At 53.3% G+C, this 20,893-nt stretch overlaps 1 protein-coding gene across 7 annotated transcripts in view; it reads left to right on the top strand.

Annotated features, from left to right (window-relative positions):
• KMT2D (lysine methyltransferase 2D) overlaps positions 1-20,893 on the top strand; it is a 44,661-nt gene that overhangs the window by 13,626 nt on the left and 10,142 nt on the right. For 2 of the 7 annotated variants that reach the window (XM_053554084.1, XM_053554090.1), the window contains exons 13-45: positions 98-211; positions 559-669; positions 1,925-2,029; positions 3,005-3,186; positions 3,332-3,496; positions 3,590-3,699; positions 3,791-3,838; positions 4,431-4,652; positions 4,865-4,984; positions 5,079-5,192; positions 5,388-5,518; positions 5,603-5,750; positions 5,928-5,993; positions 6,101-6,211; positions 6,414-6,551; positions 6,647-6,731; positions 6,951-7,192; positions 7,281-7,354; positions 7,554-7,604; positions 7,734-9,545; positions 9,664-9,846; positions 9,924-10,060; positions 10,269-12,124; positions 14,304-14,424; positions 14,866-14,950; positions 15,056-15,122; positions 15,232-15,464; positions 15,564-18,308; positions 18,447-18,587; positions 18,711-18,878; positions 19,036-19,195; positions 20,390-20,465; positions 20,639-20,814. In XM_053554084.1, coding sequence (XP_053410059.1) covers positions 98-211; positions 559-669; positions 1,925-2,029; positions 3,005-3,186; positions 3,332-3,496; positions 3,590-3,699; positions 3,791-3,838; positions 4,431-4,652; positions 4,865-4,984; positions 5,079-5,192; positions 5,388-5,518; positions 5,603-5,750; positions 5,928-5,993; positions 6,101-6,211; positions 6,414-6,551; positions 6,647-6,731; positions 6,951-7,192; positions 7,281-7,354; positions 7,554-7,604; positions 7,734-9,545; positions 9,664-9,846; positions 9,924-10,060; positions 10,269-12,124; positions 14,304-14,424; positions 14,866-14,950; positions 15,056-15,122; positions 15,232-15,464; positions 15,564-18,308; positions 18,447-18,587; positions 18,711-18,878; positions 19,036-19,195; positions 20,390-20,465; positions 20,639-20,814 — 10,297 coding nt within the window. The remainder of the gene's footprint in view (positions 1-97; positions 212-558; positions 670-1,924; positions 2,030-3,004; positions 3,187-3,331; positions 3,497-3,589; positions 3,700-3,790; positions 3,839-4,430; positions 4,653-4,864; positions 4,985-5,078; positions 5,193-5,387; positions 5,519-5,602; positions 5,751-5,927; positions 5,994-6,100; positions 6,212-6,413; positions 6,552-6,646; positions 6,732-6,950; positions 7,193-7,280; positions 7,355-7,553; positions 7,605-7,733; positions 9,546-9,663; positions 9,847-9,923; positions 10,061-10,268; positions 12,125-14,303; positions 14,425-14,865; positions 14,951-15,055; positions 15,123-15,231; positions 15,465-15,563; positions 18,309-18,446; positions 18,588-18,710; positions 18,879-19,035; positions 19,196-20,389; positions 20,466-20,638; positions 20,815-20,893) is intronic. The other 5 variants (XM_053554089.1, XM_053554088.1, XM_053554086.1 and 2 more) reach the window with 5 other exon arrangements.

Here is a 20,893-nt window from a genome sequence, read left to right on the forward strand (position 1 = left end):
GTTCATCTCTTTTTCTTCCCTCTTTTTCTTCAAGCCTGTGAACCCAATATACTAGCCCTTGACTTGCTGCTGTAATTGTCCTCTTTCCTTCACTCAGGGTCGCAGCAGTAGTTTTCCAGGAAGGCGCCGGCCTCGTGGAGGAGCACATGGAGGACGTGGGAGAGGACGGGCCCGGCTAAAATCAACTGCTTCTTCCATTGAGACTCTGGTAGTAAGGAGAGGCCTCCCACCTCCCAAACATGCTTCAGATGGTCCCTTCAAAATTGAACACCCTTTGAATTCTGCTAGTCTCTTGCAGGCTTGTGTACCTGCCTGCTGGCCATAGGCCTATTAGATGATGTTTGTATTTCTGTCTATTTGGCCTCAGAGCTTTTCTAAAATCTCTGCCATCAAACTGAGGCCCAGTTTGGGAGCTGGGTTATTCTTTGCCTTTAGTCCTGTTTTCTGGCCTTCATCTTAGCCAGGGGTTCACACCTCTTTCCCCCAGTATCAAAGAAGAAATTTGCTTAGTTGCGGCAGATTTATGTACCTCACATTGTACAACTCTCTGCCTATAAGGTTGCTGATATCGATAGCTCTCCCAGCAAGGAAGAAGAAGAAGATGACGACGACACCATGCAGAATACCGTGGTTCTCTTCTCCAACACAGACAAATTTGTTCTAATGCAGGTATCATACTTGTCTGTTATAGTCCTGTCCTCATCAGTAAGACGTGGCTTTTTCTTTTTTTTTTTTTGAGACAGAGCCTCAAGCTGTCACCCTCGTTAGAGTGCTGTGGCATCACAGCTCACAGCAACCTTCACTCCTGGGCTTAAGTGATTGTCTTGCCTCAGCCTCCCAAGTAGCTGGGAATACAGGCACCCGCCACAATGCCTTGCTATTTTTTGGTTGTAGTTGTCATTGTTGTTTGGCAGTCCCGGGCTGGGTTCGAACTTGCTAGCTCTGGTGTATGTGGCTGACACCTTAGCCGCTTGAGCTACAGGCGCCAAGCCGGACGTAGCATATCGAACGTTGTATGTGTGCATTTTGGTGAGAGGGTAGATGGGGAGAACCAGGGACCTACTTCTGGGGATACCCAATTAATAAGAGAACAGACAGTGACTCAGAATCATTCTTTGTCCATCCATCAAATTTTTCTTGAGTATGTCCTCTGAGCTTGGCACTAAGGTAGGAACTAGCAATGAAAAAGGCAGAAATGATTTTTGTCTTATTGAAGCTTATAGTCTAGAGAGCTTATTTATGTTCTTATCTGAATAGAATTTTGTCATGTATGTGATTCTCAGTGAACAGAATTGAAGTGAATAGAATTTTGTCATGTATGTGATTCTCACCTAACCAGTCTTTACCCTATCTTATCTTCCTTTAATTTCGTCTTCCTTTACCCACGTCAGGCTTTATAATTTCAAGTTACCTGTTAGGTGAGCAAGGCAGGAGTAGTTTGCTATGGGTTGACTAGGAGGAACAGGGGCCTGTCGGTAGTTTGCAGTACCCTAATGCTGTGGATGAGTTTTTCATTTTCTGACTGTGGTCCCAGATTAGTGGGGTTTTTTGTTTGTTTTTGTTTTTTGAGATACAGTCTCACTCTGTGGCCTTGGTAGAGTGCCATGGCATCATAGTTCACAACAACCTCAAACTCTTTGATTCAAACAATCCTCTTGCTTCAACCTCCCAAGTAGCTGGGACTAAGGCGCCCACCATAATGCCCGGCTAGTTCTTCTATTTTTAGTAGAGATGGTCTCGCTCTTGCTCAGATTGGCTTCAAACTTGTGAGCTCAAGTAATCCGCCTGCCCTGGCCCAGAGTGCTAGGATTGTAGGCGTTGAGCCACTGTGCCTGGCGCCCCAGATTATTAGTATTATAGTCAGTAGGATGGGACTTAATGGGATGAAACCTAGTTGGACATTCAGGTTCGTGTGTTTCCCCAGGACATGTGTGTGGTATGTGGCAGCTTTGGCCGAGGGGCAGAGGGCCACCTTCTTGCCTGTTCACAGTGCTCTCAGTGCTACCACCCTTACTGTGTTAACAGCAAGGTAAGTTCAGGGCCCAAGGGTAAGTACCCTGTCCTGACTACACGGTTAAATGCACCTGTTGGTCATGGAAGTGATTTGTTAGTTACCAATGGTTATCAAACTTGTCTTGGGGAAAAGTACTTTGGAATTCAGGGAAGACTCTGTAGTTTCTTTGTGGTAGACTATGACTTCCTGGTATAACTCAACTTATCATACAAACTGTATGATAAATTGAGTTATCCTAGTAGAAAACATGATGTAATCTGGAGATAAGACATAAAATCAAAATCGTAAGTATGTGTCCACAAAGAGAAAGCAGTGTTTTGATTTTTGAGACAGAGTTTCACTTCCTTGCCACCGGTAGTGTGCCGTGCCATCACAGCTCACAGCAACCTCAAACTCTTGGGCTCAAGAGATTCTCTTGCCTCAGCCTCCCACGTAGCTGGGACTATAGGTACCCACCACAATGCCTGGCTATTTTTTAGAGACGAGGTCTCACTTTTGCTCAGGCTCATCTTGAACTCGTGAGCTCAAGCAATCCACCCACTTTGGCCTCCCACAGTGTTGGGATTACAGGCGTGAGCCACTATGCCTGGCTGAAAGCAGTTTGATCAGTTTGGTGTTTCATTAATGTTGATTTATGATGTGTCCACTGCTAACATTTATTAACAAGTGGCAATAACAAGTTCTAAATGTTCAAGAAAAATTGGGGAAAATACAACCTAATTCTCTCCAATCTTTTGGGGGACTTGCTAGTAAAAATTTGCTGTTCCACTTATAATGAGGCAGTGGCTGAGGTGGCTGTTCTCTGATCTGCAGCAATCCTGGTGAGCCTAAGTTTAGAGCCATTGTTTTGGGGGTGAGGATGCTCTGCATAAGCTTTCCTTTTGTCACATGGAGGTCTGGCCTATGCATTGAAGTTGCACCAGCCCTATCCATGTAAGTCTCCACTCGCCTCTCCCTCATACCCTGAATAATTGCCTTCTTCTGCACCAGATCACCAAGGTGATGCTGCTGAAGGGCTGGCGTTGTGTGGAGTGTATTGTGTGTGAGGTGTGTGGTCAGGCCTCTGACCCCTCACGCTTGCTGCTCTGTGATGACTGTGACATCAGCTACCACACTTACTGCCTGGATCCACCACTGCTCACCGTGCCTAAGGGCGGTTGGAAGTGCAAGTGGTAAGGAGACCTGGAGTCTTTGGAGGGATCTGGGGCCTGAGATGTTAGAGTGGACATGCTGTTGAGTATGTGACAGGGACTGGTTGCTTGGTTCTCAGTGAGGGCACCTGTGGGTGCTGAGGGTCTGTTTTCTTTGCCCTACCAGGTGTGTGTCTTGTATGCAGTGTGGAGCCGCCTCCCCTGGCTTCCACTGTGAATGGCAGAATAGTTACACACACTGCGGGCCCTGTGCCAGCCTGGTGACCTGCCCTATCTGTCATGCTCCATACGTGGAAGAGGACCTCCTAATCCAGTGCCGCCATTGTGAACGGTTGGGGCATCTCCTTCCACTTGCGTTGGCCCTTATTTCCTGTTGTCAGTCTCACATTGCCTGGGCTCATCTCTCCTCACCTTTGTTCTCCAGGTGGATGCATGCTGGTTGTGAAAGCCTCTTCACAGAGGATGATGTGGAGCAGGCAGCCGATGAGGGCTTTGACTGTGTTTCCTGCCAGCCCTACGTGGTAAAACCTGTGGGTGAGTACCAGCTGCTGGGGAGGAGGAGCCAGGGCAGGGGTTCCTTGCTCTAGGACAGGGTGTTAAACTGCCTTTGTCCTTCCCTCCACAGTGCCTATTGCACCTCCAGAGTTGGTGCCTATGAAGGTTAAAGAGCCAGGTGAGTCCCATAAATGCTGAATGCAAAAGCCAGGTGAGACCTTAGAGACCATCTAGTCTAGCTCCAACCCCCTAACTTCATTTCCGCATTTTAAGAGGAGGAAACTAAGACCCAGGGAGATCGAGTGGCCTGCCCAAGGTCATCTAGAAAGTTAGTGGCAAAGTTTGATTAGAACCAAGGCCTCCACAGTTTCCTGGCCAGTGTTCGTATCACCAGGAATATGGCCTCTGTACTGTCAGAATTTCATCTCCAGAGGGCACAACTCTTTCCTCAGGGAAAGGGGCCAGGGTCATCATGATGTGGGCACTGTATGCTGGCTCCTCCTAACCCCAGATAACAAGAGAGTCTGTTTGGTGAGCCTAGAGTTAATCACACGCAAAATCAGGCTTTGGTAGGTGGAGTCCCTCTCTGAATCCCCCTAGGTCAGTGACAGAGAACTCAGGCCTCAGCCAGAACCCCTTCGTGGCCTATTGCCCCCAGTCCTCAGACCTTAGGCTGGGCTTTGTCTTACTAGGGGATGTAGGTCAAAACTTGAGTTCTGGTTTTCCTGGAGCCCCTACCCAGCAAACATATATTCTTCCCTCTTGTGCAGAGCCTCAGTACTTTCGCTTTGAGGGTGTGTGGCTGACAGAAACTGGCATGGCTGTGCTGCGTAACCTGACCATGTCTCCACTGCACAAGCGGCGCCAGCGGCGAGGACGGCTTGGCCTCCCAGGCGAGGCAGGGATGGAAGGTTCTGAGCCCTCAGATGCTCTTGGCCCTGATGACAAGAAGGATGTGGACCTAGATCCTGACGAGCTGCTCAAGGCTGAAGGTTGGGCTGAGGAATCTCAGGGTGCGAGCCCGTGGAAGTTAGGATGTTGGGTGGGGGCAATGTTGCCACTCTCCCATCACCTCAGCCACTGTTAGTGTTGTCCAAGTGGCTGTGTGGCAAGGAAGGTACTCAGCTCTCTCAGTGGCAGGATGACAAGGATAAAAGGGCACAAACCTCTGATCTGCCTTTATCTTCTCTGTCACCATGTGCAGGTGGTGTGGAGAATATGGAGTGTGAAATTAAACTGGAGGGCCCTGTCAGCCCTGATGTGGAGCCTGGCAAGGAGGAGACCGAGGAAAGCAAAAAACGCAAGCGCAAACCCTATCGGCCTGGTGAGGCCCTGGGTTGGAGTGGTAGGGTGGTGAGGGGCCGCCCACCAGTGGTGTCTCCCAGCGGCTTCTCATCCTCAGCTCTGCCTCCTTGTAGGCATTGGAGGTTTCATGGTGCGACAGCGGAAATCCCACACTCGGGTGAAAAAGGGGCCTGCTGCACAGGCGGAGGTGTTGAGTGGGGATGGGCAGCCCGACGAGGGTGAGACGGGTGAGGGCACCAGTGGGGCTGGGGAGAAGGTGGGGATTACAGCACTCATGGGCAATGCTGGGGTTCCAGGGGGTGGGCTCACTGAAAGGGCCAAGTGGATGGTGGGCCCAACTGGTGTTGGGAGAGAATAGGCAGGAAATGTCACCTGGCCTAGTTGGGAGCATCCAGAGTCTGACACCTCCCATCTGTCTATAGTGATGCCTGCTGATCTGCCTGCAGAGGGCTCTGTGGAACAGAGCTTAGCTGATGGGGATGAGAAGAAGAAGCAACAGCGGCGAGGGCGCAAGAAGAGCAAACTAGAAGACATGTTCCCTGCCTACCTACAGGTGGGTCTCAGGCTCTGAGGGCTGACGGAGGTATCTGTGCCCTATAAGGCATGAAGAAGACTGTTTTTCCCTGATGCCCCACAGGAAGCCTTCTTTGGGAAAGAGTTGCTGGACCTGAGCCGTAAGGCCCTTTTTGCTGTTGGGGTGGGCCGGCCGAGCTTTGCACTAGGAACCCCAAAAGCCAAGGGGGATGGAGGCTCAGAAAGGAAGGAGCTCTCCACCTTGCAGAAAGGTTAGTTATGTGGGAGTGAGGTGTTCTCAGGGAATCTGATTTCCTACTTTCTGAGGAGTTAGCAAGGATATTTGGTGGGATATGGAGTAGTCTCCAGGAATTAAGGGTGGCACTGGGGACCCATTCCGAGCATCAAGCATAGGGTATCTCTGATTGGAGTGGGACTGTTGCTTGTAGGAGATGATGGTCCAGATGTTGCAGATGAAGAATCCCATGGCCCTGAGGGCAAGGCTGACACACCAGGTGAGGGCTACTGGGAGCTGTGTCCTATCTTAGCTTTGCCTCTATTGGTCTGCTCTGAACTTGAGCACTTACTGGCCTTGACTAATGGGTTTCTCCTGGAATTGCAGGACCTGAGGATGGGGGCGTAAAGGCATCCCCAGTGCCCAGTGACCCTGAGAAGCCAGGCACTCCGGGTGAAGGGATGCTTAGCTCTGACTTAGACAGGATTCCCACAGAAGGTGAGGTCATGACCTACACCTCTTCTATTGTAGAAGGGTCCTCAATGGGAGAAGAAGGTCCCATTTGTGGGGCTGTGATCTGTACAGCTGTTGTGGTGAGGAATCCTGGATACCCTCCCTGGCCATGACCATTTGTGTAGATCTGTGGTGTCACTTGACATCCCAGTTTTCCTCAACAGTATCCTTCGTCATTCTCCCACAGAACTACCCAAAATGGAATCCAAGGACCTCCAGCAGCTCTTCAAGGATGTTCTAGGTTCTGAACGAGAGCAGCACCTCGGTTGTGCAACCCCTGGCCTGGAAGGCAGCCGTACGCCACTGCAGAGACCCTTTCTTCAAGGTGACATGGGTGGGAATGGTTTGAAGATTGGCATAGCCAGGCTTGCCCCCGTGATGGTCCAGTCACTCTTTTCTGTGATCTGGTCCCCTTTGTAGGTGGACTCCCTTTGGGCAATCTTCCCTCCAGTAGCCCAATGGACTCCTACCCGGGCCTCTGCCAGTCCCCATTCCTGGATTCTAGGTTGGTATCTGTACTTAACCTTGTGGGCAGTCCTGTTGTCCCTTCCCTCCTTCGGAGTCCCTGTCTTGCCTCCCCTGGACTCCTAGGGTGCTGTAGAAAAACTTCCCGTTTTTCCCCATTCCCTGTTGGGGAAAGGTGGTGGCCTGGGGCTCTAGGCAGATTGTCTGGGTTGGGACTTGGCATCTCTTCCCCCTGTGACTTTCTGCCCCTGCGCCCCAGGGAGCGCGGGGGCTTCTTTAGCCCAGAACCCGGTGAACCAGATAGCCCCTGGACAGGCTCAGGAGGCACCACGCCCTCCACTCCCACCACCCCAACCACAGAAGGTGAGGGCGACGGGCTGTCCTATAACCAGCGGAGTCTTCAGCGCTGGGAGAAGGATGAAGAGTTGGGCCAGCTCTCTACCATCTCACCTGTGCTCTATGCCAACATTAACTTTCCTAATCTCAAGCAAGATTACCCAGGTACTTACGGGACGAGGGCAAGGGAGGCAACAGGTGGTGGAGGGGTCACTTGCCAAGTCTCCTCTAACTAAACCTCTTTGCCCTCCAGACTGGTCTAGCCGTTGCAAACAAATCATGAAGCTGTGGAGAAAGGTTCCGGCCGCTGACAAAGCCCCCTACCTGGTGAGACAGGAGCATGGGCCAGCATGGGAACTGAGAGGGAGGGAAGTGCCATTCACCTCAGTTCTCTCATCCCCACCCTAAAGCAGCTGGGCCAGAAGGGATCGGCCTCTGGGTAGGGAGTGTGAATGACTGTGTAAGGGCTGGGGTCTGGGCATGAGACTGAGTGCTAGGCCCTAAGGCAGTGTCCTATATCCCTTAGCAAAAGGCCAAAGATAACCGGGCAGCTCACCGCATCAACAAGGTGCAGAAGGTGAGTTGGGGCTGGGCTGGGCTGGGCTGAGCCATTCAACTCCTGTAGCAGGTGGCCTCTCTGAGGGTGGGGACACTTAGGGCCTATGAACAGCAGTCTGACTGCTGTGTGCCTGGTCTCCCCATGTAGCAGGCTGAGAGCCAGATCAACAAGCAGACCAAGGTGGGCGACATAGCCCGAAAGACTGACCGACCAACCCTACATCTCCGCATTCCCCCCCAGCCAGGGGCACTGGGCAGTCCACCCCCTGCTGCTGCCCCCACCATTTTCATTGGCAGCCCCACTACCCCTGCCGGCTTGTCTACCTCTGCGGATGGGTTCCTGAAGCCGCCAGCGGGCACAGTGCCCGGCCCCGACTCGCCTGGTGAGCTCTTCCTCAAGCTCCCACCCCAGGTGCCCGCCCAAGTGCCTTCGCAGGACCCCTTTGGACTGGCCCCCACGTATGCTCTGGAGCCCCGCTTCCCCACAGCACCACCCAGCTATGCCCCCTATCCTAGTCCAACTGGGGCCCCCTCACAGCCCTCAATGCTGGGCACCTCATCTCGTCCTGGAACTGGCCAGCCAGGAGAATTCCACACTACTCCACCTGACACCCCCCGACACCAGCCCTCCACACCTGACCCCTTCCTCAAACCCCGCTGCCCTTCACTGGACAATTTGGCTGTGCCTGAGAGCCCAGGAGTAGGGGGAAGTAAGGCTTCTGAGCCCCTGCTCTCACCGCCACCTTTTGGAGAGTCCCGGAAGGCCCTAGAGGTGAAGAAGGAAGAGCTTGGGGCATCTTCTCCTAGCTATGGGCCCCCAAACCTGGGCTTTGTTGACTCACCCTCCTCAGGCCCCCACCTGGGTAGCCTGGAGTTAAAGGCACCTGATGTCTTCAAAGCTCCTCTGACCCCTCGGGCATCTCAGGTAGAGCCCCAGAGCCCGGGCTTGGGCCTACGGCCCCAGGAACCTTCCCCTGCCCAGGCTTTGGCCCCCTCACCCCCTAGCCACCCAGACATCTTTCGCCCTGGCCCCTACTCTGACCCCTATGCCCAGCCCCCATTGACCCCTCGGCCCCAGCCACCACCCCCAGAGAGCTGCTGTACCCTGCCTCCTCGCTCATTGCCCTCTGACCCATTCTCCCGAGTGCCTGCCAGTCCTCAGTCCCAGTCCAGCTCGCAGTCCCCTTTGACACCCCGCCCTCTCTCTGCTGAGGCTTTCTGTCCATCCCCTGTTACCCCTCGCTTCCAGTCCCCTGACCCTTACTCTCGACCGCCCTCACGCCCTCAGTCCCGTGACCCATTTGCTCCGTTGCATAAGCCACCCCGACCCCAGCCTCCTGAAGTTGCCTTTAAGGCTGGGCCTCTAGCCCACACTCCACTGGGGGCTGGAGGATTCCCAGCAGCCCTGCCTTCAGGGCCAGCAGGTGAGCTCCATGCCAAGGTCCCAAGTGGGCAGGCCCCCAATTTTTCCCGGTCCCCTGGGACGGGCACATTTGTGGGCACCTCTTCTCCCATGCGTTTCACTTTCCCTCAGGCAGTAGGGGAGCCTTCCCTAAAGCCCCCTGTCCCTCAGCCTGGTCTCCCTCCGCCCCATGGGATCAACAGCCATTTTGGGCCCGGCCCCACCTTGGGCAAGCCTCAAAGCACAAACTACGCAGTAGCCACAGGGAACTTCCACCCATCGGGCAGCCCCTTGGGGCCCAGCAGTGGGTCCACAGGGGAGAGCTATGGGCTGTCCCCGCTACGCCCTCCATCAGTTCTGCCACCACCTGCACCCGATGGATCCCTACCCTACCTATCCCATGGAGCATCACAGCGATCAGGCATCAGCTCTCCTGTCGAAAAGCGAGAAGACCCAGGGACTGGAACAGGTAGCTCTATGGCGACACCTGAAATCCCAGGTACCCAGGACCCAGGCATGTCCAACCTTAGCCAGACAGAGCTGGAGAAGCAACGGCAGGTAAGTTGATACCCTGGAGCTGAGACCCCACCTCACCCCACCGCCCATCTCTTCTGTCTGCTCCAGACCCATGACTAGAGTAAAAGGGGCTTATTCCTCGTCTCTGTTATCTGCACAGCGCCAGCGACTACGAGAGCTTCTGATTCGGCAGCAGATCCAGCGCAACACTCTGCGGCAGGAGAAGGAAACAGCTGCAGCAGCTGCAGGAGCAGTGGGTCCTCCAGGCAGCTGGGGTGCTGAGCCCAGCAGCCCTGCCTTTGAGCAGCTGAGTCGAGCCCAGACGCCCTTTGTTGGGACCCAGGTAGGACGAGTGGCAAGGGGTTATGGGGCCAGGGTACCGAAGTTGGCCCCACCTTTATCTACCTCTATCTTTTCTAGGACAAGAGCAGCCTTGTGGGGCTGCCCCCAAGCAAACTGAGTGGCCCCATCTTGGGGCCAGGGGCCTTCTCCAGCGATGACCGACTCTCCCGGCCACCTCCACCAGCCACACCTTCCTCTGTGGAAGTGAACAGCCGGTGAGGCTCTAGGTGGTTCCCTGGCGATAAACCAAGGGGACACTATTTTACTAGTGTTATGTGCTGTGTCTGATTTTCCTTTCTCATTAATCCTTCTCCAGTTATCACTTACTGATTCTCATTCCTTCCCCTACTGCATTAATTCTGCCCTTCCTCACTGCCCTAAGTCCATGTTCTGGATCTTGCTGACTACTGTATATTCTTTCAGGCAACTAGTAGGAGGCTCCCAAGCTTTCTATCAGCGAGCACCCTATCCTGGGTCCCTGCCCTTACAGCAGCAACAGCAACAACTGTGGCAGCAGCAACAGGCAACAGCAGCAACCTCCATGCGACTTGCCATGTCTGCTCGCTTTCCATCAACTCCTGGACCTGAACTTGGACGCCAAGCTCTAGGTTCCCCTTTGGTGGGAATTTCCACCCGCCTGCCAGGCCCTGGTGAGCCAGTGCCTGGTCCAGCTGGTCCTGCCCAGTTCATTGAGTTGCGTCACAATGTGCAGAAAGGACTAGGACCTGGGGTGGCTCCATTTCCTGGCCAGGGTCCGCCTCAGAGACCTCGTTTTTACCCTGTTAGTGAAGACCCCCACCGACTGGCTCCTGAAGGACTTCGGGGCCTGGCAGTATCAAGCCTTCCCCCACAGAAACCCTCAGCGCCATCAGCCCCTGAATTGAACAACAGCCTCCATCCAACGCCCCACACCAAGGGTCCTACCCTCCCAACTGGCTTGGACCTGGTTAGCCGGCCCCCCTCGAGTACTGAGCTTGGCCGCCCCCCTCCTCTTGCCCTGGAAGCTGGAAAGTTGCCCTGTGAGGATTCTGAGCTAGATGATGACTTTGATGCCCACAAGGCCCTAGAGGATGATGAAGAGCTTGCTCACCTGGGTCTAGGTGTGGATGTAGCCAAGGGTGATGATGAACTGGGCACCCTGGAAAACCTGGAGACCAATGACCCCCATCTGGACGACTTGCTCAATGGAGATGAGTTTGACTTACTGGCATATACGGACCCTGAGCTGGACACTGGGGACAAAAAGGACATCTTCAATGAACACCTGAGGCTGGTGGAGTCTGCTAATGAGAAGGCTGAGCGGGAGGCCCTGCTGAGGGGGGTGGAGCCAGGACCCTTAGGTCCTGAGGAACGTCCTTCCCCTGCCACTGATGCTTCTGAGCCCCGCCTAGCATCTGTACTCCCTGAGGTGAAGCCCAAGGTAGAGGAGGGAGGGCGCCACCCTTCCCCTTGCCAATTTACCATGACCACCCCCAAAGTAGAGCCAGCACCTGCTACCACTTCCCTTGGCCTGGGGTTGAAGCCAGGACAGAGCATGTTGGGCAGCCGGGACACCCGGATGAGCACAGGCCCATTTTCTAGCAGTGGGCACACAGCTGAGAAAGGCCCCTTTGGGGCCACAGAGGGACCACCAGCTCACCTGTTGACCCCCAGCCCGCTGAGTGGCCCAGGAGGATCCTCTTTGCTGGAAAAGTTTGAACTAGAGAGTGGGGCTTTGACTTTGCCTGGTGGACATACAGCATCTGGGGATGAGCTGGACAAGATGGAGAGTTCACTGGTAGCCAGTGAATTGCCTCTGCTTATTGAGGACCTATTGGAGCATGAGAAGAAGGAGTTGCAGAAGAAGCAGCAGCTTTCAGCACAGTTGCAGCCTGCCCAGCAGCAGCAGCAGCAACAGCAACATTCCCTGTTGTCCACACCAGGTGCTCCCCAGGCCATGCCTTTGCCACATGAAGGTTCTCCCAGTTTGGCTGGACCCCAACAGCAGCTTGCCCTGAGTCTTGGAGGTGCCCGACAGCCAGGCTTGGCTCAGCCTCTGATGCCTACCCAGCCACCAGCTCATGCCCTCCAGCAGCGCCTGGCCCCATCCATGGCTATGGTGTCTAATCAAGGGCATATGCTAAGTGGGCAACATGGGCAGGCAGGCTTGGTACCCCAGCAAAGCCCACAGCTAGTGTTGTCACAGAAGCCCCTGAGCACCATGCCACCTTCCATGTGTATGAAGCCCCAGCAACTGGCGATGCAACAGCAGCTGGCTAATAGCTTCTTCCCGGATACAGGTAACCTAATCTGACAGCATGACCAAGTTCTTCACAGGTGATCATTGTTATCACCAAATGGGTACTGAGTCTAGACAACTAAGATAATCCCTTCTTAAGGAAGATGGGACACAAAGAACCTTGGCTAAATAACTAATGGTGTGAGTGGAAGCACTAGCTTTCAAGAAGACAGGGAACAGTTCCTGGCATATAGCAGGAATTCAAATGTTTGAGTGAATGAATGGAATGAATGTATGAATGAAATCTGTTTAACAAAGGCTTTGTGGCTGGTAAGGCTAAAAGTTTAGGACTTGGAGAGAAGTGGCACAAGAAAAGACCTAGGTAAAAAGATTGAGTAAGGCTGTAGTGGGAAGACCTGTGGGATTTCAAGAACAGTGAGTAAAGTGGTTGGACTGCAGCAGACTTTTTGTAAAGGAAGTAAGTGAGCGTCACCATAATTTTGGAGAGGTAAGAACAGAGGCCAGATCGAGGAAGACTTCAAATTATAATGGCATTTATTGAGTAATTACTATTTGCCAACAGCGTGCTGAGCACTTTACAGCAGACTTATTAAACAGGTACTGTTATGATCTTCGATTACGGAAGAGGAAACTGAGCTGTGGAGGTTAAGTAACTTGTCCAAGATTACACAGCAAGTAGCAGAGCTAGATCTGAACCCTGGTATTCCTCTTTATTGTTTTACTGCCCCCAGAATTCCAAGAGAGGGAGTTTGATTAGTACTTTAGAAAGTGAGGACACAGTTAAGTTTTTTGAGTGATGAAGAAATATACAAATCGTAGGATTTTAGGCCAGGTGTAGTGGCTCATGCCTGTAATCCTAGCATTCTGAGAGCCCAAGGCAGGAGGATGCCTTACCTCAGGAGTTCAAGACCAGCCTGAACAAGAACGAGACTCAATCTCTACTAAAAATAGAAAAATTAGCTGGGTATGGTAGCGGATACCTATAGTCCCAGCTACTCAGGAGGCTGAGGCAGGAGGATGGCTTGAGCCCAAGTTTGAAGTTGCAGTGAGCTAGGCTGATGCCTAGCACTCTACCCAGGGCAACAGAATAAGACTCTGACTCAAAAAAAGAAAATAAATAAACAAAAAATAAAAAGAGAAAAATTAGCCAGGCATTGTGGTGAGTGGTTATAGTCCCAGCTACGTGAGGACAATGCTGAGGCAGGAGGATCATTTGAGCCCAGAAGTTTGAGGTTGCTGTTAGCTAGGCTGATGCCATAGCACTCTAGCCTAGGGGAATAGAGTGAGACTCTGTCTCAAAAATAAATAAATAAAAATAGAAAAAATTAGCCAGGTGTTGTGGTAGGTGCCGGTAGTCCTAGCTACTTGGGAGGCTGAGGCAGGAGGATCACTTGAGCCCAGGAGTTTGAGGTTGCTGTCAGCTAGGCTGAAACCATGGCACTCTAGCCTAGGCAGAAATAAATGAAGAAAGAAAGAATAGAAAAATTAGTCGCATGTTGTGGCAGGCACCTGTAGTCCCACTACTCAGGAGGCTGAGGCAAGAGTATCTCTTGAGCTGAAGAGTTTGAGGTTGCTGTGAGGTAGGCTGATACCATGTCACTTTACACAGGACAACAACAGAATGAGACTCTGAAAAAAAAAGACACAAATTGTAGGATTTTAGGAAGATTTACGTTTTGGGTGGTTGCTTATTTCTCCTTTTTTATTTAGTATCCTGGATAGACAAGGGCATGGGCTGGACCCAAAACAGCTCTGGCATCTAGGGCTTTGCCATAGTGTCTGCATCTTAGGTTCTTGGGCTGTGCTAGTTGCTCTGAGAACACTACTTTTGAAGAGTGCCTTCCAAGTCCTGAAGTGTCCTCATGTCCTATCACATTTGGTCCTCTCAACAGCTCCATGCAGTAGGCAGGCCCATGATCATTATCTTTATCAAATAGAGGGGTAAACTAAGGCTGAGATAGGTGAAATGACATTGGTATATTGACTTCCCTTTACTGAGTCCCTTTACCTAGCACTGGAAGTGAAAACAGAACCACATGTCCTGTGAATGATAGAGCTGAGTCACCCAGGCCTCCTGGCCCCTAGTTCCGGGGTCTTTCTGCTGTGCCATGCCATTGTTCTGCTTGGCTTGGTTGAGGTCAAGGTGTTGAAAGGAATAGCAAACATACAATGGAGTATTTGACCCCAAAGCCTAGCTCATTTGGCTCTTCCCTCTTTAGACCTGGACAAATTTGCTGCAGAAGATATCATTGATCCCATTGCAAAGGCCAAGATGGTAGCTTTGAAAGGCATCAAGAAAGTGATGGCTCAGGGCAGCATTGGGGTGGCACCTATAAACAGGTAAGACTTGGGGCCGGGATGGAGTTGGTCCTTTTCTTTTTCTTTCTTTCTTTCTTTTTTTTTTTTTGGTAGAGACAGAGTCTTACTTTATCGCCCTCGGTAGAGTGCTGTGGCATCACATAGCTCACAGCAACCTCCAACTCCTGGGCTTAGGCAATTCTCTTGCCTCAGCCTCCTGAATAGCTGGGACTACCGGTGCCTGCCACAATGCCTGGCTATTTTTTTGTTGCAGTTTGGCCAGGGCCAGGTTTGAATCCACCACCCTCAGTATATGGGGCTGGCGCCTTACCCACCGAGCCACAGATGCCGCCCCAGGAGTTGGTCCTTTTCTTTTCCAGTCACACCCCTTTCCTTCTTGGCCTCTTCCATGCTTGTCCCACTTCTTTACCTTCTGACTTTCCCATTGCCAACACTTATCTTCTCTGCTTTGGTGGACTCCAGGCAACAAGTATCTCTGCTAGCCCAGAGGCTCTCAGGGGGAGCTGGCAGTGATCTGCAGAACCATGTGGCAGCTGGGAGTGGCCAGGTACGTGGTTAGGTAGGAGTAGGAACCTGTGTTCTATGCCATTCAGCCACCCTTCTTAGGGCCTGGCGTGGAACAAAGACCGTTTAACAGCCTCTCTTACCACAGGAGCGGAGTGCCAGTGACCCTTCTCAGTCTCGTCCCAATCCACCTACTTTTGCCCAGGGAGTGATTAGTGAGTATGGGGCTTGAGAGGAGGGTGTGAGGAAGTGGTTTGGAACACAGAGAAGGTAGGGTTTGTGATCACCATTTTGCAGGTCCTGACACCCTGCTTCCTTTCCCAGATGAGGCTGACCAGCGGCAATACGAAGAGTGGTTGTTCCATACCCAGCAGCTCCTACAGATGCAGCTGAAGGTGCTAGAGGAGCAGATTGGTGTGCACCGCAAATCCCGGAAAGCTCTGTGTGCCAAGCAGCGCACTGCCAAAAAGGCTGGCCGTGAGTTCCCAGAAGCTGATGCTGAGAAGCTCAAACTGGTTACAGAGCAGCAGAGCAAGATCCAGAAACAGCTAGATCAGGTGGGGAAAGCAAACTTCAGTGTAGTACCCAGGAGCCAGGGAAGTGGGATGGCATGATGGGTATGCCCCAGGCTGACCTCTCTGACCCTGCCATGTTAGGTCCGGAAACAGCAGAAGGAGCACACTAATCTCATGGCAGAATATCGGAATAAACAGCAGCAGCAGCAGCAGCAACAACAGCAGCAGCAGCAGCAGCAGCAACAGCAGCAGCAGCAGCAGCAGCAACAGCAGCAGCAGCAGCAGCAGCACTCAGCTGTGTTGGCACTCAGCCCTTCCCAGAGTCCACGGCTACTTACCAAGCTCCCTAGTCAGCTGCTTCCTGGCCATGGGCTGCAGCCACCACAGGGGCCTCCAGGTGGACAAACCGGAGGTCTCCGCTTGCCCCCTGGGGGTATGGCATTACCTGGACAGCCTGGTGGCCCCTTCCTCAATACACCTCTGGCACAGCAACAACAACAGCAACATTCTGGTGGTGCTGGATCCTTAGCTGGCCCCTCAGGAGGGTTCTTCCCTGGCAATCTTGCTCTTCGAAGCCTTGGACCTGATTCAAGGCTTTTACAGGAAAGGCAGCTGCAGCTGCAGCAGCAGCAACGTATGCAGCTGGCCCAGAAACTGCAACAGCAGCAGCACCTCCTGGGACAGGTGGCAATCCAGCAGCAACAGCAGCAGGGTCCTGGGGTACAGACAAACCAGGCTGTGGGTCCCAAGTCCCAGGGACTTTTGCCTCCTAGCACCCACCAGGGCCTCCTGGTCCAGCAGCTATCCCCTCAGCCACCCCAGGGGCCCCAGGGCATGCTGGGCCCTACCCAGGTGGCTGTGTTGCAGCAACAGCATCCTGGAGCTTTGGGCCCCCAGGGCCCTCACAGACAGGTGCTTATGACCCAGTCCCGTGTGCTGAGTTCTCCCCAGCTGCCCCAACCGGGTCAGGGCCTAATGGCACACCGACTTGTCACAGCTCAGCAGCAGCAGCAACAACAGCACCAACAGCAGGGGTCCATGGCTGGGCTGTCCCATCTTCAGCAGGGTCTTATGTCACACAGTGCTCAGCCCAAACTCAGTGCTCAGCCCATGGGCTCCTTAAAGCAGCAGCAGCTGCAACAGCAGCAGCAACAGCAGCTGCAACAGCTACAGCAACAGCAGCTGCAACAGCAGCAATTTCAGCAGCAGCAGCAGCAGCAGCAGCAACAACAGCAGATGGGCCTCTTGAACCAGAGTCGAACTTTACTGTCTCCTCAGCAGCAGCAGCAGCAGCAGCAGCAGCAACAGCAGCAGCAGCAGCAGCAGCAGGTGGCCCTTGGCCCTGGTGTGCCAGCCAAGCCTCTTCAACACTTCTGTAGTCCAGGAGCTCTGGGCCCACCCCTCCTCCTGACGGGCAAGGAACAAAACGTCATAGAGACAGCTCTTCCTTCGGAGGTCACCGAGGGGCCCTCAACACACCAGGGAGGGCCATTAGCAGTAGGGACTACATCTGAGTCAATGGGCGCCGAACCAGGGGAGGTAAAACCCTCACTCTCTGGGGACTCACAACTCCTGCTTGTTCAACCCCAGGCCCAGCCTCAGCCCCAGCCCAGCTCTCTGCAGCTGCAGCCACCTCTGAGGCTTCCAGGACAGCAGCAGCAGCAAGTCAACTTTCTCCATACAGCAGGGGGAGGAAGCCATGGGCAACTCAGCAGTGGATCATCTTCTGAGGCCTCATCGATACCACACCTGCTAGCCCAAACTACTGTTTCCTTAGGGGAGCAATCTGGGCCTATGACCCAGAACCTTCTGGGCTCCCAACAGCCTCTTGGGCTAGAGCGGCCCATACAGAATAACACCGGGCCACAACCTCCCAAACAAGGACCTGTCTTGCAGTCTGGGCAGGGTCTGCCTGGCGTTGGAGTCATGCCTACAGTGGGTCAGCTTCGAGCACAGCTCCAAGGAGTCCTGGCCAAAAACCCACAGCTGCGGCACTTGAGTCCTCAGCAACAGCAGCAGCTACAGGCCCTTCTCATGCAACGGCAGCTGCAGCAGAGTCAGGCAGTACGCCAGACCCCACCCTACCAGGAGCCTGGGACCCAGCCCTCTCCTCTCCAGGGCCTCTTGGGCTGCCAACCCCAACTTGGGGGCTTCCCTGGATCCCAGACAGGCCCCCTTCAGGAGCTAGGGGCAGGTCCTCGACCTCAGGGCCCACCCCGGCTCCCTGCCCCACAAGGAGCCTTATCCACAGGACCAGTCGTTGGCCCTGTCCATCCCACACCTCCACCCTCCAGCCCCCAAGAACCAAAGAGACCTTCACAATTACCTTCTCCCAGCTCTCAGCTCCCCCCTGAGACCCAGCTCACCCCCACCCACCCAGGCACCCCAAAGCCCCAGGGGCCACCCTTGGAGCTGCCTCCTGGGAGGGTCTCACCTACTGCTGCCCAGCTTGCAGATAACTTGTTTGGCAAAGAGCTGGGACCTTGGGACCCCCCTGACAACCTAGCAGAAGCCCAGAAGTCAGAGCAGAGCAGCTTGGTGCCTGGGCATCTGGAACAAGTGAATGGACAGGTGGTGTCTGAGCCACCCCAACTCAGCATCAAGCAGGAACCTCGGGAAGAGCCATGTGCCCTGGGAGCCCAGGCGTTGAAGAGGGAGGCCAATGGGGAACCAGTAGGGGCACCAGGTACCAGCAACCACCTCTTGCTGGCGGGCTCCCGCTCAGAGGCTGGGCACCTGCTCTTGCAGAAGCTTCTACGAGCAAAGAATGTGCAACTCAACAGTGGGCGGGGGTCTGAGGGGCTGCGAGCTGAGATCAACGGGCATATTGACAGCAAGCTGGCTGGGTTGGAACAGAAACTACAGGGTACCCCCAGCAATAAGGAGGTGAGTACTCCAGCTGCAGTGGAACAGACAAGGTGGGGCCTGGAGTGGGTGGGGGGCAGAGTGAGTGGGTCTGGGGTAGACAGAAGAGATGAGGGCTCTGAGGATGGCAGCAGCCTTCACTAGGCTTGTCTGGCTTAGGATGTAGCAGCAAGGAAGCCTTTGACACCGAAGCCCAAGAGGGTACAGAAGGCAAGCGACAGGTTGGTGAGCTCCCGAAAGAAGCTGCGGAAGGAGGACGGGGTCAGGGCCAGCGAGGCCTTGCTGAAACAGCTGAAACAGGTGACTCCCAGGAGCCAGTCCCCTGGTCCCATCCCAGGATAGGGGATACTCTGTCCCCCAGCTGTGCAATGACAGAGATGCAAATGCTGTAGGTTTCCAACCTTGTCATCTTGCCTTTCTTAGGAGCTGTCCCTGCTGCCCTTAACAGAGCCTGCTATCACCGCCAATTTTAGCCTCTTTGCTCCCTTTGGCAGTGGTTGCCCAATCAGTGGGCAGAGCCAGCTGAGGGGGGCCTTTGGAAGTGGGGTGCTGTCCACTGGCCCTGACTACTATTCCCAGCTACTTACCAAGGTCAGAAAAATGGCAATACCTTTTGGGAATAATGAAGTTCTTGGGAAAGTAAGGGTGGGAATAGAAGACTTGCAGAAATTGCTATAGTGTGGGACCAGGAGAGTGTATCAGTCTCCCTATGCCATCTTGCACACAACACCCCACCCCCCACCCCCAGAATAACCTGAGTAACCCGCCGACACCACCCTCGTCGCTGCCCCCCACCCCACCCCCATCGGTGCAGCAGAAGATGGTAAATGGTGTCACTCCATCTGAGGAGCTGGGGGAGCACCCCAAGGATGCCGCCTCTGCCCGTGATACTGACGGGGTACTAAGGGGTAAGTTCAGAGCCTATTTTTGTCCCCGGTGGGGTTTGGGAGTAGGGGCTAAGCTAAGTAGTGTGCTGTACAGTTTAAAAAATGAGTGGGCACCTGTAATCCTAGCACTCTGGAAGGCCAAGGCAGGTGGATTGCCTGAGCTCACAGGTTCAAGACCAGCCTGAGCCAGAGTGAGACCTCATCTCTAAAAATAGCCAGGCTTTGTGGCAAGTGCATGTGGTCCCAGCTACTTAGAAGGCTGAAGCAAGAGGATCTCTTGAGCCGAGCTGTGATGCCATGGCACTCTAGCAAAGGTGACAAAGTGAGACTGTGTCTCCAAAAAAAATAAATACATAGGCTGGCATGGTGGCTCACGCCTGTGGGGGAGGCCGAGGTGGGTGGATTGCCTGAGCTCAGGGGTTCGAGACCAGTATGAGCAGCAGTGAGCCAGAGTAAGACCCCATCTCTACTAACATCAAAAACAGCTGGACGTCATGGTGGGCGTCTGTAATCCCAGCTACTGGAGAGGCAATGGGAAAGAGAATCGCCAAAGGAAGAATATTAAAAAAAAAAAAGAAAATAAACAAACAAAAAAGTATTTCAAACGAAGAAGAATGAACAAGCAAGCTGAAATTAAAAATTAAAAAATGAAAAATAAAAAAAAATAGATAAAAATGAGTGGGTTGCATGCCACCTGGTGTGCTTACATGATAGGGCACCTGGGCTAGGAAGCACCTTTTTAGGACTGATTTACTGGGGACAAGGATGGGGTTTTAGAGTCCATGGAAAAGGCAACATTGTGGGTGGCATGGAATGTCTTAATGAAGCGTTGCGTAGATGCAAAGGTCCAGCTTTAGTGAGTAGGGAGCTACAGTCCAATCTGGATTTGAATTCTTGTTCTTGAATTTGTTTGGTTGTGTTACTTCTGCAAAGTAACTTGATTGACTTGTGTGAGCCTCAGTTTCCGTGGGTTTATAGTACTCATCTAATGGATTTGTTAAAAGGTCAAATAAAGCCTAGCATATAGGAATGGTCAGATACCTAAAGCCCGGAGCCTAGCATATAGGAAAGGCTCCATAAATATAGCTTGTCTGCCCCAAACTGGTACGTGGGTGATGGCTAAGAGCTCATGCTAGTTAGGCCTGAAATACTGGGGAGAAAGAATCATCAGCTCTGGCTACCCTTACCCTGAATTTCTTCTTACTTGCCCACCAGATGCTTCAGAGGTGAAGAGTCTAGACCTGCTGGCTGCCTTGCCTACACCCCCTCACAATCAGACTGAGGATGTCAGGTGGGGGTGGGGATGGAATGGGGGTGGGGCCAGAATGGGGTGGGAGGCAAGTTGCCTTATTTTTCCTTTGGCCAATGGCAGATGTCAAATAAGGTAATGACATCTATTAATCTTCAGATTTGGGAGAGGGAATCCATAGGGCTGTACCACAGATGTCTACTTTTGGCCCACAGGATGGAGAGTGATGAGGATAGTGATTCTCCTGATAGCATTGTGCCAGCTTCATCACCTGAGAGCATCCTGGGGGAAGAGGCCCCTCGTTTCCCTCATCTAGGCTCAGGCCGATGGGAACAGGATGACCGAGCCCTCTCCCCCGTCATCCCCATCATTCCTCGGGCCAGCATCCCAGGTATGTGCTGCTCTGGGCATAGGCCAGGCCAGCTTTGGCTGGCTTGTCAGAAGCTGGGTGGGGAAGAAAGGCAGCTGAG

This window comes from Nycticebus coucang, chromosome 12 (genome assembly GCF_027406575.1).
Source record: "Nycticebus coucang isolate mNycCou1 chromosome 12, mNycCou1.pri, whole genome shotgun sequence".
Taxonomy (NCBI): domain Eukaryota; kingdom Metazoa; phylum Chordata; class Mammalia; order Primates; family Lorisidae; genus Nycticebus; species Nycticebus coucang.